The 19,953-nt window shown below is 41.5% G+C and overlaps 1 protein-coding gene across 1 annotated transcript in view; it reads left to right on the forward strand.

Moving 5' to 3' along the window:
• The window catches only part of ZC3H12B (zinc finger CCCH-type containing 12B), a 46,078-nt gene that overhangs the window by 23,127 nt on the left and 2,998 nt on the right, over positions 1–19,953 (forward strand). The window contains exons 4-5 of the mRNA XM_077476445.1: positions 2,449–2,683; positions 7,242–7,348. Of these exons, the coding sequence (XP_077332571.1) occupies positions 2,449–2,683; positions 7,242–7,348 (342 nt within the window). The remainder of the gene's footprint in view (positions 1–2,448; positions 2,684–7,241; positions 7,349–19,953) is intronic.

Genomic DNA, 19,953 nt, shown 5'->3' on the forward strand with positions numbered 1-19,953 from the left:
GAGCATTCAAAGTTTAAAATGCCAGCCCAAACCAGATTCTGACAAATATAGCTGGACTTGACAAATTGTCTTTATAAATAGGTAAACAAAAAATGTACAAGTAGATGACAGCGATGACAATAATGGATCACAAAGCTGGCAGAGTGTAACTTAATCACGATTTTGTAGATCTGAATGACCATGACCTGAAAGTGGTGTACCGTATGTCATGAACTTGCATGATCCTTTCTTTCTCAGAATATGTTGCACAAAGTAACACTTGCAATGGTTCAGTACACATAATTTAGGATTGAGTATGCGCAGAAAGTTCCTAGAAAAATATAAAATATTTATTTCGATTTATAGCTGAGAACAAAATTAATACAAGCAAGGTAAAGTAAATCTGTGCTTTTGACATGAAAGGTAGAGCAAAAGGTTCACATTAATGGCACACCCATTCCTTCCCTTCTGCGTTGCTTTGTGCCAGTGGTGTTGGCTCAAGTGGCAAATTTCCAAGCACTGTGCTAGGGCTGAAACAACTAATCGATTAATCGACAACTAATCGATTATGAAATTAATCGATTACTATTTTCATAATTGATTAATCGGCCAGGAACATAATGGGGTTGAAAAAAAACTAAAATGAGCCCTTTATAGTACAAAAATATAATCACTACTGTAAATATTACTTTCACTGTTCTACAGTAAAAAAATTAACCCCTTTCAGAAGTGATTATCTGCTTTTTTGTACTATAAAGGGCTAATTTTAGTTTTTTTAACCCAGTTATGTTATTAAACGTCTTAGGCCTGGTTCACATCTATATGTTTATTGGTGATTTTTGCAGAAACGCACTACAGTTCATTCACATGGTTTCCTATGGGACACATTCATATCTGTGCTTTTTTCAGCCGCTGCATATTTGGAAAGGGTCAGGGACTTTTAACGCAAAATGGAGCTTTTTTGGTTCAATATACTTCAATGGAGAAGCTGCAGAAAAGAATGTAATGCGTTTTTGCAGCAATTTGTGTTTTTTTTAATCTGCCCCAAAAAAAAAAAAATGCAAAAAACGCAAATTGCAGTAAAATCACGTGCACAAAAATCAAAACGTACAGCAAAAAGCACTGCAGAAACAGATCAAAATCAAAAACTGCATAGGTGTGTACCGAGCCTTATGCTGGCCTCACGGATCAATTTTCAGGTGAGAATATTCAGATGAAAAATCTTTGTACATTCGCTGAATGAAAGAATTTTGTTTGAAATTTTCACTTCATTTCTGAACAAAAACCACATACCGTATATACTCGAGTATAAGCCGAGATTTTCAGCCCCTTTTTGTAGGCTGAAAGTGCCCCCCCTCGGCTTATACTCGAGTCACGCAGATCAGGTAGGCAGACGGCGGCCATTCCACTATTCAAAAGCCGCGCCTCCCTGTCTGTGATAGGCGGAACACTCAATTTCCCAGCAGTCAGTGTTCCGCCTATCACGGACATCCGCTCATTCTCATACTACGGACGAGGATGAGAGGATGTCCGTGATAGGCGGAACACTGACTGCTGGGAAATTGAGTGTTCCGCCTATCACAGACAGAGAGGCGCGGCTTTTGAACAGTGGAATGGCCGCCGTCTGTCAGACGAGGAGGAGAGGTGCGGCATGGCACACAGAGGCTGCAGATTGGCATAGGTAGGCTGCGATGGACACAGGGATGGACGGGACACAGGGATGGACACAGGGATGGACACAGGGATGGACACAGGGATGGACACAGGGATGGACACAGGGATGGACACAGGGATGGACACAGGGAGGTATACAGCTGCAGATGGGCATTGTTGACCCTCTTTTCCACTCTTTTAAGCTGTAACAGTAGCTGCTGCATGTCTCACCCTCGGCTTATACACGAGTCAATAAGTTTTCCCAGTTTTTTTTGTGGTAAATTAGGGGCCTCGGCTTATATTCGGATCGACCTATACTCGAGTATATACGGTACACTGTCTGAAAATTCCTTTGACCAAGAAGTTTTCTATTATTTCCAAATTTTCCCGTCACTGTGGTTGAAAATTAATGTCAATTTGACCCACTTTTTTTTTTTTTTTTTTAAGTTTATTAACCGATTAATCAAAACAATAATCGGCCAACTAATCGATTATGAAAATAATCGTTAGTTGCAGCCCTACACTGTGCTATAGAAGAGAAAGTCCCTCCCAATACCAGAAAGTTCTGATATATTTCTTTTGGCTTCAGTGGCCAAACACAGTGGCACGGGCACAAATAGAAGTTAAATAAAAGCTGCTAGTGGGGCTGCGCCGAAAATGAACCTGTTGCTGTGCTGTGGGCAAATCACAGGTGCGCTTTATGTTCAAAAGGGTAAAAATATGATTGTGTGCAGATAAAATGAGCAGTGTATTGCATATAAATAATGAAAGTTATACATTTTTGAACTTTCTTAACTCTTGGGTCACCCATAACAGACCAGGAGGTTCTTCGAAAGCTCGAGAAGGAGAAAATTCTTGTGTTTACACCATCCCGCCGGGTGCAGGGTCGCAGAGTGGTTTGCTATGATGATCGTTTCATTGTCAAGCTGGCCTTTGATTCTGATGGCATCATTGTATCTAATGATAACTACCGAGACCTCCAAAATGAGAAGCCTGAGTGGAAGAAGTTCATTGAAGAGAGGCTCCTTATGTATTCATTTGTCAATGACAAGTAAGGGTCTTCTGTTCTGCATTATTGCCATTGGCTTATATACATGATCTTAGAAGTCTGATATTCTAATTGCTTTTCTATACCATACAGGAAAAAAAAAACTGATATCGGAAATAAGAAAATAACAGAGCTGGCAGTAACTATTAATAAAATCATAATTTTTTTCTGAGCTGCCTGCTAAAGTTTTAATTTGGCATAAAGAGGATGGGAATTCAACGTGTTAATGAACTGACAGACTGTAGCTCAGTCCAGTTGCGTTATATGTTGATGCAAAATAGATGCAAATACAGAGATTCTAATGCATTTTGTGATAATTATTTCAGTGTTGCCAGTGGCCAAAGTATCTGTCTGACTTTATGAACATATAGCAATATTAGTGTAGTGCAGCACTATAGAGGTGTATCTCAAAAAATAAGAATATCAGCAAAACATTCATTTTATTTCAGTAATTCAATTCAAAAAGCTAAACTCCTATATTCTATAAATTCATTACACACAGAGTGATATTTTTCAAGCATTCTTTGACAAAAGGTCACTGCTTAAGAAGCTGGTTGTTCAGAGTGTGCTGTATCCAAGCATGTTAATGGAAAGTTGAGTGGAAGGAAAAAGCGTGGTAGAAAAAAGGTGCACAAGCAACAGGAATAACTGCAGCCCTGAGAGGATTGCGAAGCAAAGGCCATTCAAGAATTTGGGTGAGATTAACAAGGAGTGGACTACGGCTGGTGTCAGTGCTTCAAGAGCCGCCACACACACACACACACAGACGTATCCAGGACATGGGCTACAACTGTTGAATTACTTGTGTCAAGCCATTCCTGAACCAGAGACATCAAAAGCATCTTACCTTGCCTAAGGAGAAAAAGGACCGGGCTGTTGCTCAGTGGTCCAAAGTCCTCTTTTTGGATGGAAGTAAATTTTGCATATCTTTTGGAAATCAAGGTCCCAGCGCCTGGAGAAAGAGCGGAGAGGCACAGAATCCAAGTTGCATGAGGTCCAGTGTGAAGTTTCCAGTCAGTGATGATTTGGGGAACCATGTCCTCTGCTGGTGTTGGTCCGCTGTGTTTTTATCAAGTCCAAAGTCAGCGCAGCCCTGTACCAGCAAATTCTAGAGGACTCCATGCTTCCCTCTGCTGACCAGCTTTATGGAGTTGTTGATTTCATTTTCCAGCAGGACGTGGCACCTGCCCCCACTGCCAAAAGTACCAATGCCTGGTTTAATGGTCATGATATCGCTGTGCTTGATTGGCCAGAAAACTCGCCTGACCTAAATACCTTAGAGAATCAGTGGGGTATTGTCAAGAGGAAGAGGAGACACAAGACCCACTTTTCAGTAAGCCATCATTTATGTAGTAAAAATCCTTTCTTTTTTATAAATTATTATTTTTTTGCCTTGTGCAATATTCTATTTTTCTGGGATACTGAATTTTGCATTTTCACTAGCTGTAAGCCATAATCATCAAAATTTTAAAAGAAAAATGCTTGAAATATCACTCTGTGTGTAATGAATCTATATAATATGAGTTTCACTTTTTTAATTTATTTATTGAAATGTAACTTTTTGATCTTCTCATTCTTTGAGATGCACCTGTATAACAATAATCAAATACATAAAGTTTGTGTCAGTAAATAATGAAAGTCCATATTCCGTCTTCCGTTACCTTTGTGAATAAAGTGCCATAAATCTTCAGCAATATAATAAAACAAGTGGTGTCAAACGTGCCTCCACAGTATCATGAAGCTGCTCGCCTTCCAATTTGACCTCAAAAAGATCAAAAGGCGCTAAATCCCTTCCAAGAGTAAATGTCGGGACAGGTTATGACCATCCAACTCCTCCAAACTGTACCACTCTCAATCACATAGGACTAATTTTCAGTTGTGAGTGTAAAAATTCCCAATAATCGCAACTGAAAAAACAGTCCTTTATGATTGAGAGCAATGCTGACAGTTTGGAGGAGTTAACCTGGAGGGGAATTAGCACTTTTTGAAGGTCAAATTGGGAGGGGAGTGGCTTCATGCTACTGGTAGTGGAGGCTCGTTTGGCAATTCAGTACTTATTTTATTTGTGGGAAAAAAATTACAACTTCAAAAAACTAATTTACAATGGTAATGGAAGATTGAATATTGACTATTATTTGACACAAACTTTATGTATTTGATTATTGTTCTATAGTGTTGTGCTATGCAAATATTGCTATATGTGCATTTTAGGGCACTGTCCGTGTTCAGCTTGCAACTCATTTTATTTATTTTATACATTATTTAATTTTTAATTTTTTTTTTGCTGCACTGTTTGAAGTTCACTTGCTCAAATATCTGTCTGACTTGTTCAGTAGGACAGTAAAGATAATGCACAGAAAAATGTAACAAAAATTTGGAGTTCAAATAAAATGAACTTCAGTTGAAATGTTTTTGTTAACTTGATAAGATTGGGAAGGGTTAGGATTTTTGTCAGGTTTTTTAATAGTTTGATTATCTTCCTTTTACTTCCTGTGTGGTGGATAGGTTATAGGAGAGGTCATTTGTTCACTTGGAAGGGTAATCCATTTTAAGAGGCCATATGGTTGGTTCTAATTAATTACACACTTTCATTGCTATTTCTTTATCATGCTAAGCTTATGTAGCCCTCAGCCCCCCTCTAGGCTGGGAGTCTCGGGGTGCCAAATGCAGGAGGCGGAGAGTGTCCCTTCAATTCCCTGCATTCCCGTCAGATCATCGGCATCTTGGTTCCTCACGTGAGAGCCGCAAGAATGTACCTTATTCCAGTACTGTGAGCCCCCCCCCCGTTCTGTTTTAAGCCACAGATATTGAGTGACTTCACACTTTTTAGATGTGGTTCATGCTGTCAGGTCTTACCTAAAGCTGACTGCTACAGTTCACCAATCAGATTCCCTTTTTGTGCTTGCTGAAGGCCAAAGGAAGGGTCAACCGGCTTTCAAGCCTACCATTTCTCATTGGCTCTGTCAGCTTATTTTTCAGGATGTTGGCAGATGCTACCTTTTGGTCGGAATGTTTTGCAGGCTGCACGTGAGGTGCTAACTGGTTTTGGGTTAGTTCTCCCTATTGTAATGGATATGAAGAAGCTCTTTTTCTCATGATGTGCAATAAAGAAAATGGGATATTTTGGTTTACCTGTAAATCCTTTTCTTGGAAGACATCCCAGGACGCAGAGATCCCACCCCTTATCTTTTTGTGGCTTATGGCTTGCTACAAAAACCTAAGCCTTGACTAACTGGGAAGGGTTATTATGCCAGGGAGGGACTTTCGGTCTTATTCATTTTTTTTGCCACGGTCCGTTTACCTGAAGGTGGCAGCATAACCCTGTTGTAATGAGTATGAAGTTGCTCTGTGTCCTATGATGTACTCCAAAAAATTTTACAGGTAAACAAAAAATATAAATTTTATATTTGGTAATTCTAATATCTTATTTTGTGTCTGGCTCACCTTCAGTATGAAAAACAAAACCTGGACCTCTCTCTTAACCGGTTCCCGACCAGCTAACGCAGATATACTGTGGCAGAATGGCTCCCCAGGGCGAAATCCCATATGGGCCCGTCCATTCCTTTAGAGGCCACCAGAGCGCGTGTCTGCTGCACGGTGGGGGACCTGATGCGCTGGCTGTGCACGAGCACCAGCATGGGGATTTGTGTGTGTAAACGCACAAATCCCTGAGCTGTCGGGGAAGAGGAGCCATATTGTTTGTTCCTACTAAGTAGGAAAAACGTCTCCTCTCCTTGTCAATCCTATGCAGCCACAATTAGAACACACTGTGCGGAACATGCGATTAACCCCTTAATTGCCCCCTAGTGTTAACTCCTTCCCTGCCAGTGACATACAGTAATCTGTGCATTTTTTAGCACTGATCGCTGAATAAATGCCAATGGTCCCAAAAAGTATCAAAAGTCTCTGATCTGTCCGCAGTACCACTAAAAATGGCAGATCACCGCCATTACTAGTTAAAAAATAAATAATAAAAATGCCACAAATCTTTCCTATAGTTTGTAGACAGTATAACTTCTGCGCAAACCAATAAATATACGCTTATTGCGATTTTTAATTTCTAAGAAAAATATGTAGAAGAATATATATTGGCCTAAACTGATGAAGAAATTTGTTTTTAAAAAAAAACAATGGTGGCTATTTATCATAGCAAAAAGTAAAAAAAAAAAGTATTTATTTTTTCAAATTGTCGCTCTTTTTTTGTTTATATCGCAAAAAATAAAAAACTATGAGGTGATCAAATACCACCAAAAGAAAGCTCTATTTGTGGGGAAAAAAAGACGCAAATTTAATTTTGATACAGCATCAAACGACCTCGCATTTGTCAGTTAAAGGGACGCAGTGCCAAATTTGTAAAAAGTGCTCTGGTCAGGAAGGGCATAAAATCTTCCGGGGCGGAAGTGGTTAATGACTGTATTTTTCACATCACCGTGTGTCGGGCTGTGTTTGGTTCTTCCTTTTAAATAATTGCACATTACAAAGCATACCGTAGAATTTGCATTGATTGCTTCTCTAAAATGTAATTTAAATTTATGTAATCTTTTTCCATTTGTATATCCAGGTTTATGCCTCCAGATGACCCACTAGGAAGGCATGGCCCCAGTCTAGAAAATTTCTTGCGTAAAAAGCCTGTTGTTCCTGAGCATAAGAAGCAGCCATGTCCCTATGGTAAGCAGACAATGCTAACTGCATAGTGTGTGCGTGTGATGTGAGTTTTCTTACTTACAGCATGAGTTTATGATTTCTCATATTTAAGACCATGCGTGCAATTTATATAGGAGTTTGATGTTCCAAGAGTTTTTTTTAAAGTTGGATTTCATCCAAAAAGTTTCCATATAATTGCTAGCCTGGAATGTGACCTTGTGTTCTGCATTGTGGTGCTTTCCAGACCTCAGTGACTTTGTAAGCCACAGAGTACTTTCTGGGGCCTGAGCCATTTGGCACAGCTTCTGGTGTGACCCAGTCTCTGAAGACTAATGTGTGTCAGGCTGGTCGGGGTTGAAGTATCATGAGCTTGCCTCACAGTTGGTATTGTTATAGAACCATTTTAAAATTTCCGCCACCATAAATTTGGTTGAGGCTAGAGGAACCGAGCACCAGTGTCATCAGCTAGGTGGAGTGTTGTGCAAGCTCTGCTCTTTCTCCTGCTGTTCAGCTTGGAGGAAACACCAGCCTGCTGCTGCTCATGAAGCACCATGTAGATTTATCCGATCTCGTTCCACTGTCTAACTACAGTGACTTTATCACCTCCATCCACCTGCCATCCTCATTGGCACAGGGGGCAGTCCTGCTGGAATAGTTAACCCCAACCTATACTCCTCTTCTGGTTCTTGGGGAGTTTATCCAGTATCCCTGGAAGGAAGTTTTATACGGGCATCCTCTTTGGAAGCTTCTTGAGCTCCATGGAACGAGGTTGAGGCCTTTGCCAACTGCCGTGTCTACTTGATAAAGTCTAGCCCTGACATTTCTGGGTCTTCACCTCAATCCGTGCCAGAGGCCTTTCTTAACCTTTTCTGATCCCATTTTAGAGTTCCCACAGTCTACCCCTAGAGAGGCTGTTTTTGTGCCACCTGCTGATGGCTTTTGTACAAAAGGTGGTTTTTAACCTAATTATTTCAGGCCTAGGGCTTATTAAGCACCTGCCAATCACCCTATAGCAGTTTTACTGCTACAGGGTGGCTGCTGTGCGCGGGATCACGTGTGTGTGGGTGTGTGTATGTATATATGTGTGTGTGTATGTATGTATGTGTGTGTGTATGTATGTATGTATGTATGTATGTATGTGTATATATATATATATATATATATATATATATATATATATATATATATATATATAATATAATGTGTGTATGTAAAATCTACATGATCCTACACTTCCTGATATCAGGCACGAGTGCGCACTGCCGACGGGTCGCTTTCGCTGTGGTTATGCACAGCAGGAGCCACGCTATGTCCCCTAACACCTGCCGATCATTTGATACACAGCAGTCTGCCTATGTAAACAAGGTGATTGCCGTTCTGTGAGTAGGGAAGGCATGGATCCTGTATTCCTGCAAAGCAGAGACACAGATCCATGCCTTCCCCTTGTAAAAGCACCTCCCACAGTACACAAAATCACTAGCTAGGCGTTTAATCCTTTGATCACCCCTAATGTTAACCCCTTCCCAGCCAGTGTCATTGGTACAGTGACAGTGCATATTTTTAGCACTGATCACTGTATTAGTATTACTGGTCCCCAGTGTCGGTGAACGATTTGTCCACCGCAATATCGCAGTTCCACTATACCGTATTTGCCGGTGTATAAGGCGACCCGGAATATAAGACGACCCCCTAATCTTACAGGACAAAAATGCTTTTAAAACTGTACTTACCGTATAAGACGACCCGGCTTCCGAGGCTTCATATTTCTTCCTTCTTCCTGCATTTGCTGGAGCCAATCACGGCGAGCGATGTATTCTATTAATGAATAAAAAGCCTGCTTGGATTGGCAGAGGCTGTAACATCATCAGCCCGCGCCGCTCTGACTCTCCAAGCCAATCAGAGCAGGCTACAGATTAGCCTGCTCGGATTAGCAGAGGTTGTTACTCCAATCCGAGCAGGCTTTGTATTCATTTGAATACATCGCTCACCAGGATTGGCTCAGCGGTATATACTGTATGTAGCCGAAGCTACATACAGTATTACCGAACACCCAGCCGGCATCCAAGGGGCTGACCCGGCGTATAAGACGACCCCTGCTTTTTGGCCAATTTTTTTACATGTAAAAGATCGTCTTATACGCCGGAAAATACGGTAAGTCACCACCATTGGGCCCATTAAAAGTAAAAATAAATAAAATTTCCATAAATGTATACCTTAGTTTTTTAGATAACTTTTGCGCAAACCAATCCGTATAAAGTAAAAAATATTGTTTTTTGTTTTTTAAATATTTTTGTTTTTAAAATTGATTTTTTTGTTTATATTTTTTTTTAAAACGCAGAGGCTATCAAATGTCACCAAAAGAAAGCTCTATTTGTGAGAAAAAAGGGACATACATTTTTTTGGGGTATGTGTCGCACGACCACGCAGCTTTCAGTTAAAGTAACATGGTGCATTAGCGCAAAAAAAATGGCCTGGTCATGAAGGGGATAAATCTTCCAGAGCTGACGTGACTAAAGCTCCCACAGCTGCAAAGAATTTTTCATTATACCCACTGTTTAAGTAATTTGTCTGAGGACTGGGGACTCCCTATAGCAGTGATGGCGAACCTTGGCACCCCAGATGTTTTGGAACTACGTTTGCTATGATGCTCAGCTACACTGCAGAGTGCATGAACATCATGGGAAATGTAGTTCCACAACATCTGGGGTGCCAAGGTTCGCCATCACTGCCCTGTAGCATCCGGGCCGCCTCGAGAACCTTATGGAGCTTTTCCTTCTTGGAAGTGTCTTTTCTCACCATAGATGCTCTAGTATTTCACGTTAACAGATATACTATCAAATAGATATGCTCACCTTTTGGAATTTTACTTACATGCAGTTGGATTTCCACTCTGATTTAGCTGGAGTGACTTTGCATCCTGCGTTGGCAGTGATTTTAATTTTCAAAAATGTATCTTTTTTGAGCTAAGTGCCTTTTTAAAAATGACCCTGAAGTTCAAAGAGTAGGATCTAATTTCACTGGACAAATGGAACAAATGTCTAAATTTTAGCATTTAGGCTTGTTTCTTGCATGGCACAGATGTCTAATAACATGGGCAAGAGTACTTTGGCTACATGCCTGGAATACCATTAATATGTCCAAGGAACATCTGAGTCAGTTGTCTTTCCGGGGTTGTCACCTCTTCTGACCTGCTGTTGGAGTTTTTATTAGAAACTCCACTGATAATCAGAGGTCACTCCTGGCTCAATGTATGTATTAAATCATTCAAAGGAGCAGAACAATCTAATTTTTCTTCCTCTACTTCATCAGTAGTAGCTTATATGCAGTCCAACTCTTCCTCCCACATGAACAATAAGACTTGAAGCCGCAGGTCCTCTATCTCCTCTGCTCAGCCTGCTGCATCTGCCTTGCATTTAAACAGTCATGTCTTGTCCGGTAGCTGTCGGGCTAAATCACTGAAATTGACTGTTTTTCTTTTAGCTGTTGCTTTATCAGCCGTTTAATAGGGCTATTCCTAAGGCTGTGTCCATTCGGTCTTTAACTAGTTTAGGACACTTGATGCTCTACTCATGCCCACATACCCAAAAAACTTGTTGTTCTCACTTCAAACCTTTTTCCTGATGATTTTTTAATGTTAATTTCTATTTTAATACTCATGAAAACTCATTCTTTTTTTCTTCTCTCTCTTTTTTTATCTTATTTCTTTTTTTATGTCTCAAAAATTGAGAAAGAAAATCGCTTTAGTATAATCGGACAGTACAGGACATAGGCTGAATATTCAGAGACCCTGGATTACAGGTCTTCAGGTGATTGGACACTGGCAAGCTTGTGAGGGCACGCCCCCTAGGCAACTCCCCTACAATCTTGCACTACTCTGAGGTCTGTTTTTTGCTAGTGTCCTTATGTGATGGACCTCTTCTCTTACTCTAAGCTTAGTCAGCCATAGGGTACTATACAGGTCCAGGGGCATGGACCATCCCTATGAAACGCAGACCCTGATGAACACTTTGGGGATATGCTCACGGTGGTGGATGAAGCCTGGACTTATACGGTCCATCATTGTAGACAGGTAAATTTGATTTGTATCTCTGACTGTTACTGTAAAAGAACAGTATGTATCACACCGCTGGTCACAAACTTTGCCTCGGCTTCTTTCTGGAGCCCCTTTAATTACTCAGACACACCCACCCTTTCACTACCAGGACTTTGCTACAGGAAGATCTACAGCTGGGTTGCTGCATACTCCTACACATTGTTACCCTATATTCTGTACTCTATTCAGTGAGTATCCCACAGGGGAATACTCTCACCTGTCGCTATGGTGGAAACAAGGCAAAAGAGAATGTCGGCAAAATATCAGGTGAGCAATTCGCTCTGCTGAAGGCCTGCACAATACTCCACCCCAGAGTGGCGATGCTTCCCTTGCACCGGAATTGTACCTGATATTAACACCAATCTCTGCATCTATTTCCATTTTAGTCACGCGTCTATCGGCTTACCTTGACAAAGACAGATTTTTCTGCATTTATGTCACAATTGCTTGGTCAACTAACCACTTTAATACAGTCACCTCTGTCCAGTACTCCAAATGCCAAGCCCCTTCTCCAGCTCCTCTGTCAGATCCCAGTATGTTGGCCTAGAAGAGGTGGGCATAGAAGGGAACAAAGAATACCCAGAGGCAGCAATAGGGGAGGTTGCATTGAATTTTTACCCCCTATATGCCTTAAGCTGCAGCTTCACGCAACATGCTTGCTAATGTTGATATGCACACTGCTGTTGTGCTCAAGAGCCGCGGCTTTGTCGCACTTAATTCTCCTTCTGTCTCGCTATTTCCCTTTTGGTTACAAAGGGACCTGCAAAATCTACATATAAAGACATTCCTCGTTCATGAACAAATAGAATGTGCAATCTGACGATAGGATCGCTCCAGAAAAGATTTTCACTCTTCCAAAAATCTTTACCAAACTCTATCCAGTTTTGACTCCACATCCAATCCCTTTCCAAAGCTTGCTGCCTCAACCTCTGCAACATCTCCAATATACATAGAAAAAAGAAGAACTGCGCTAGCCACAAGATACCCAATGTGATTAGGGTATATGAAAGTATCAGACCCACACTGTGGGTCTTAGTATCTAGTGTGTTAATATTGTGAATTCCCCAAACTCAATATATGTGTATCAAACTCTGTGCATAAACCCCTAAACCATAAAGATAAGAATATAAAGAATATATATTTGCTATTAGGCATAAATGACCTATCGAAAAAATACTAAATCTGTGTTCAGAGACACTCTGTCTAATGTCCATACAATCATATATCAAAAAATTGAAAAAATTAAATAAAAAATAAATAAACATAAAAAATAAATGTCCATATAGTGAATGAACACCAGTGAAACAAAAATTTCAAATGAGGTACGACAATAAAGAAAAATTCCAAACGACTGAATTGCGAATGCACGGATTGAAAATCTTCTCCAAAGACGTGGTGTGCTTATCCCATCACCGAAATAAATGAATCGGCTCCTTACCAGATCCAGACGACCCCCCGTTACAGAGGGTCACCACAAGCAGTAGTAGTCAAAAGGGTGTCCGGATAGCGCCTCCTCCTCAGATGGTCACGAATCTTCCACACGATGGGGTTATGGCTGTTACTCACTCCCAACACGACGTGGTGTCACATAAGGGAAAACATAGGCTCCAGATAGTGTAAAACCAAATGACTTTAATTCTTAAAAAGCGAACGTAAACACTTACATAAAAGACTTTAAAAGCAGGTTCAAAACCAAGACGTGCACCGGCCGGATACACGCCAACGCCAAGACCAACCCGTCCTTCCTGGTCCACAAAAACGAACACGACTTGGGGTGACGTCGACACGGCGGTGCGGTGCGAACGTGTCGACGTCACCCCAAGTCGTGTTCGTTTTTGTGGACCAGGAAGGACGGGTTGGTCTTGGCGTTGGCGTGTATCCGGCCGGTGCACGTCTTTGTTTTGAACCTGCTTTTAAAGTCTTTTATGTAAGTGTTTACGTTCGCTTTTTAAGAATTAAAGTCATTTGGTTTTACACTATCTGGAGCCTATGTTTTCCCTTATGTGACACCACGTCGTGTTGGGAGTGAGTAACAGCCATAACCCCATCGTGTGGAAGATTCGTGACCATCTGAGGAGGAGGCGCTATCCGGACACCCTTTTGACTACTACTGCTTGTGGTGACCCTCTGTAACGGGGGGTCGTCTGGATCTGGTAAGGAGCTGATTCATTTATTTTGGTGATGGGATAAGCACACCACGTCTTTGGAGAAGATTTTCAATCCGTGCATTCGCAATTCAGTCGTTTGGAACTTTTCTTTATTGTCGTACCTCATTTGAAATTTTTGTTTCACTGGTGTTCATTCACTATATGGACATTTATTTTTTATGTTTATTTTTTATTTAATTTTTTCAATTTTTTGATATATGATTGTATGGACATTAGACAGAGTGTCTCTGAACACAGATTTAGTATTTTTTCGATAGGTCATTTATGCCTAATAGCAAATATATATTCTTTATATTCTTATCTTTATGGTTTAGGGGTTTATGCACAGAGTTTGATACACATATATTGAGTTTGGGGAATTCACAATATTAACACACTAGATACTAAGACCCACAGTGTGGGTCTGATACTTTCATATACCCTAATCACATTGGGTATCTTGTGGCTAGCGCAGTTCTTCTTTTTTCTATTTTTGTTTGATATATTTTTGGTATATATTTGAATTGCAGCTTCCGTTCAACACTATTTGCTTCTTTTTCCCGTAGCGCAGTTTTTCCCCTCTTTTTTCCTATCTCCAATATACACCCTTTCCTAACCAATGACAACACAAAGCTCCTAATTCACTCCCTGGTTATTTCTGGTCTCGTCTACTGCAGCTTCCTCCTCATTGGCATACCTTTACATAGCCTGTCCCCCCTTTAGTCTAATATGAATGCTGCTGCCAGACTCATCCATCTTACCAACCATTCAGTTTCTGCCACCCCCCTTCTGCCTATCACTCCATTGGCTGCCACTCTCCCAACTAATTCAATTCAAAATACTAACCACTTCTTACAATGCCATCCACAACTTGGCCCCTAGCTACATCACTAACCTAGTCTCAAAATGCCAACCAAAACCTTCTCTTCTCCTCCCAATACTTCCTGCTCTCTAGTTACTTTGTACCCTCCTCCCATGCTTGCTCACCTTCAAGACTTCTCCCAAACCTCTTCCATCCTATGGAATTCCCTACCCCAATCTGACTTACTATCTCCTACTCTGCCTGCTTTTAGGAAATCCCTGAAAACCCTTCTTTTCAGAGAAGCCTAGCCTGTCCCCATCTAACAACTTTACTTTCTACTTCAGCCCATCCCCCCACAGCTATTACCTTTTGTATCACTTGACCCTCCCTGTTTAGATTGTGACCTCTAGTGAGCAGGGCCCTCTGATTCATCCTGTATTGAATTGTAACTGTACTGTCTGCCCTCATGATGTAAAGTGCTGGGCAAACTGTTGGCGCTACATAAATCCTGTATTATAATAATCCAGTGGAGAAAAAGTTCACTTAAAAAGTGGTCTGTTCCGGTACCTCACTGTACCAATGTTTAAAGATTCTGTAGACAGGAAGCGTAAGAAGCTTTTGAAGGCTCTCTTTACTTTTGCAGGCCCAGCTCTTCAGCTAACTGCACCAGGGCAATGAAAAACCAAGATGATCCTGTATTTTAGGACTTTGTCTTAACTGAGCATTAACTGGAGGCTGTCTGTAAAAGACACGCCTCCCATGTATGTTGCTTGAAGGCGCATGTCTTTTTTGGGGAGGCACTTGACAAAATAAGTGGTCACAGGAGGAAAGGTTTATCTTCCAGAGTGGAAGATTTCAAAACTGCCCTTCTCGTGAACATCTACTTCAAAATGCACAGCACCAAAATTGTTTTACCCAGGCCTCAGCTTCAAAGTTCAGCTCAAGACATGGTCCACAAAGCCCATAAAGTCTTCTCCTAGGCCCTCTTCCTAATGAAGGGGCATATTCACTCTTTTAAGAGTGAGGGATGTCTGTTATAGTTTGCCTCTCTGGGTCACAGATGTTGCAGACCTGTGGGTTTGGTGGTTTCAAGGGGGTAGAAAACAAAGTTAAAAACTTAACGTTGCCACTTTCTTCTCTCAAAGCAACCAAATACTGTCCAAGCACTCTCAGATTTGCAGAATGCCCTGAAACGTCTCTTGTCCCATGGAGTGGTTGTGCTGGTTCCTCCCCACAAGATGGGTTTAAAGGTTTCAAATTAAACCTGTTCATGGTACCAAAGCCCAACAGGGATATTCGACCTAGTCTGCAACTAAAATTCCTCAAAAAAAATGCCTTCAAATTCCAAACTTTTGCATGGAATCCACAAGTTTGGTTATTGCCTCTTGGAGACGAGGGGAATACCTGGCATCCATACACATTCAATATGCCTAACTGCATATTCACATCATTTGGTGTTTCCTGCATTTTGCAATGGCAGACGGTCATTTCCAGTTTATACAAAAATGTGAACCAGCACTAAGGCAAAAGTATAAGTGCAACAGTACAAAAATAAAAGGGAGCAAAAAAGCTTGCTGCTAAAACTAGGTGTAAACCACCAAGTGAAAAAATAACACTGACATGGCAATAATGCCAATATATTAACTGTGATATATAATACAACATAGATAAAAAGTTTATAAAATAAACTTGTATGATCTACTCTCATACCTAGAAATCCTTCTTTGCCTGGTGAGAACACAGGCACTTTAGTTTCAGAGATTACTCTGTGCCTCACAATCTGGCCTTTTTGCAATCGGGTCTTGACCAGAATCTTGGCCTTAGGCACCCCAAAAGGTTAGCTTTTGGCCTTGTCTTCTCCAAAACCTCTTGCCTCACTCCCCCTTCTCAAAACCTTTATTCAAGGCGTAGCTTCCATCAAGATTCCCTTGCAGCACCCTGTGCTTTCTTGGGATTTCAGCTTGGTTCTCTCTGCCCTGCAGAATCCACGCTTTTGAACTCAAAAGAAAAGAAGTCTTCCACTTCAATTAAGACCTAGTACGATCATCCTTCTCCTTATCCTACCACTCCAAATCACCCAAATGAAATTGTTCTTTATTGCCTGGACGTAGAGCCATAAGTGTCTACCTCAAAGCAACAGCTTTAATCTGGAAAAGTGATTCCCTATTTTTCCTGTCCTCAGGGCCTCACAAGGGAGCTTCCTGCTTCCAGATCCACCATCGTTCTATGGATAAGAAATCTGATCACTAGAGCCTTCATTTCAAAGATGAATCCCATCCTGTGCTTTTATGTGCTCACTGTGTGTGTGTGTGTGTGTGTGTGTGTGTGTGTGTGTGTGTGTGCGCGCGCGCGCGCGCGCGCGCTTCCTAGGCATTCTGCACTAAGTTTCTGTAGCCCATCTTTGCAAGGCCACCACATGGCACTCTGTACATACCTTTTTAAAGTTCTACTGGGTGGACTTCTAATCTTTTGAGTCTCTAGCTTTGAGCGGCACTCTGATGAGTCTGTTGACCATTGTTGTTGTTTAGCCTGTTGCCACAGTTCTGTTTGCCTACTTGTTGCCCAACCTTTTCATTCACTGCTTGGGGACGTGTATGAATACTTGACCTGTGTACTGTACAGTTTTGGGTAAGAGAAATTTTGAATTGCCTATACGTTCCATATCTTGGAGTACAGCACAGGACATGGGCCACCCTTCCTTCTATTCCATGGTTCCAGGGGTTCTCATCCATCACTGGGCTCCCTTTCTGTGTCGGGGTGTCTAGACTCAAGCAAATACCTCCAGATAATCCCTTTCAATCAAGATGATGTTGATGCTCAGTCTCTGCCCATTAATGGGGTGGTGCCCTTTGTGTCACCCTGAGGATACTTCCTTGTATCTCTGCCTATCCCCTTTTGCATAAGGGTTCTGCTCACTTGATATACTTTCCCCCCTCCATATGGCTTTTGGAGTGCTTTCCATTGGATCCCTCTGGGCTTGGGAAGTATTTTCTTTTGTCTATCCATTGTGATGGTATGTTGTGAAGGCTATGTCAACTGTATATTTATTACAAGAATGGTTATGTGGCAACACAGCCCTTTCCTCATTCTAGAACCTCCTACCCTGCTTCGAAGGTTAAGAGTATAATGCTTAGTCCTTCTCTCCTTCACTTTTGACCGGCTAATTTTTTTTTATTTTATTGCCCAAGCTTCCCTTTTTATGTATTTTTTTTTTTTTTTTTATATCCTGTGTCTAGGCCCAGTAAGATATTTTCATTTGTGTTGATGTAACTGTTGGTCTTTTCTATATCCATTTCAGTTTTGTCTTTTGTTTCTAAATGTTATCTTGGTTAATTGCTTTTTTGGCTCTTCAGTCTTACTATCGAAAATAAGGTGCTTATGGTAAAATCTTTTTCTTTGAGTCTATTGAGGACACTAGTCCTGCCCCTCTGTGTTGGCCCTGTGTACTGCTATCTCACAAAACTGAGGCATGATGGGCAGAGAAGGGGATTATATATAGGTTACTGGCTTTCAGTGGTCATTACCAGTGTCCCAATCTCCTGTAGGCATCACTTTAACCTAACCGAATCCCTCAATGGATTCCAAAATTTTTACGATGAGTACAAAATCTTCTCTTTTTTTTTTTTCAAGTAAGGGTACAATTATTTTGTCAAGTTTGATTGCTGTCCATGTCCCCCCCCCCCCCCCCCCATTGAGAAGGCTTTCACCTTGCTTCCTGTCCCAGTAATGTTAGTCATCTAAACAGAAGATCTCACCGACAGCATTTTTGACTGCTTCATGAGGCCCTTGGCCTGTTATTGCACGGCAAGTGCAAAGAAATACATCTTCAAGTATATGCATGGCTTGTTTGAGGGTATTAAGCTGGCTGTTTGTATGGATTGTGTATTTGTATTTATTTATTTTTTTATATATCCATGTGTCTGCATCCAGCTTCTTTCCAGTGTAACTGAAAGGCCTTAAATCCCACACTGTTCTATAAAACAAACTGCAATTGGTGTCAGTCGGTTTACATCACCTGCAACTTTTGGCCAGTTAAAGCGGGATTCCACCCTAAAGTGGAACCTCCGCTGATTGGATACCTCCCCCCCTCCGGTGTCACAATTGACACCTTTCAGGGGGGAGGGGGGTGGAGATACCTGTCAAAGACAGGTATTTTCACCCACTTCCGGGCATAGACTCCCGTGGGAGTCTACGCCATTTCCTGCCCTGCCGCGCTGTCTGCTGGGACACACACGGGTCCCAGTGACAGCGCGGAGATTTCCTATTGCGCGGCTCGCGCATGCGCAGTAGGGAACCGGGAAGTGAAGCCGATTCGCTTCGCTTCCTGATTCCCTCACCTAGAATGGTGACTACAGCAGCCGAGAGATCGATCGGCCTCGGCTGCCGGCATCGCTGGAACCTGGGACAGGTGAGTGACCATTTATTAAAAGTCAGCAGCTGTAGTATTTATAGCTGCTGGCTTTTAATGTTTTTTTTTTTTTTGGTGGAATCCCTCTTTAAGTAACCTGTCACATTTGCTGGCCAGTAGATGGTGCAGAGCCTGATCTCTGATTTTGAGAGCATCCCAGGACTTGGCGGCTCCCTGAAACTTTATGTAAACCTGCTTAAAGGCATTGCACACTTTAAATTATTTTGATGTTTTAACTGGGTATTGGTGTAGTTATATTCCCCGGGATGTTTGTCTTGCCTTGTAATGATGGGCTGCAGTTTGTAGCGTCGTAGCTGATTAATTCCCCTATAGCCATATATTATTGCAGAGGGACAAGACAACCTGTTCTGGATCACTGTGTCCAATGTATGCCTAAGCATTTCCTCTGTTGCATCACAAATGTGGGAGTTCTAATGTGATGAGAACAAATCTTTCAGCATGTGTGAGCTCTGTGAATGGCTCTCTTTGTCGGATCTAATTACTGTGTAGTCCTCTCCTGCAAAGCACTAGACTGAGCAATCCGGGGGGAATGCAATATTGTGGGGTATGTAATTTCTTAACGGGAAATTCCGTTTTCAAAATACAAGTCATGCATTAACCTGTGCACTGCCATGCCTCATGTTTGAATACAGACAGAAACATCTGAAATTGAAATGTGAAGATTTTGCTCTACTATAGGCCAACAAGTGACACTATAAAACTACATAATCAATGCACAACTTATGCAGGTAGGAAGATTTATTAATGTCTTTAAGGCCTCATGCACACGGACGTTTTTACAGCTGCTTTTTTGAGCGTTTTTTGCAGCTTAAAAACGCCTGTCCATGTTAGTCTATGGCTTCATGCCCACCTAGGCGTTTTTGAGCTGCAAATGGCATAGGCGTTTTTAAGCTGTTAAAAAAAAACGAGGACCAGTGCGTTCCGTGGCGCGGAGCTAGAGCTGTAAAAACGCGAATCGCGGGAAAACGCGCATTAACGCGTACCATATTTTCTTTGTTTTCTGAGTGCTATAGCCAAGAGATGTGTTTCTTTAAAAAAACGCTACTTAACGCTAACGCTAAAAAACACGCAAAAACGCGGTAAAAATCGAGTTTTTAACGCCGATTTTTCCAGGCGTCGGAGCTAGCTTTGCAGACAGTTTTTTAAAACGTCTGTATG

The sequence above is a fragment of the Lithobates pipiens genome, unplaced genomic scaffold (genome assembly GCF_037356315.1).
Source record: "Lithobates pipiens isolate NorthernLeopardFrog02 unplaced genomic scaffold, aLitPip1_a1.2 Scaffold_1, whole genome shotgun sequence".
Taxonomy (NCBI): domain Eukaryota; kingdom Metazoa; phylum Chordata; class Amphibia; order Anura; family Ranidae; genus Lithobates; species Lithobates pipiens.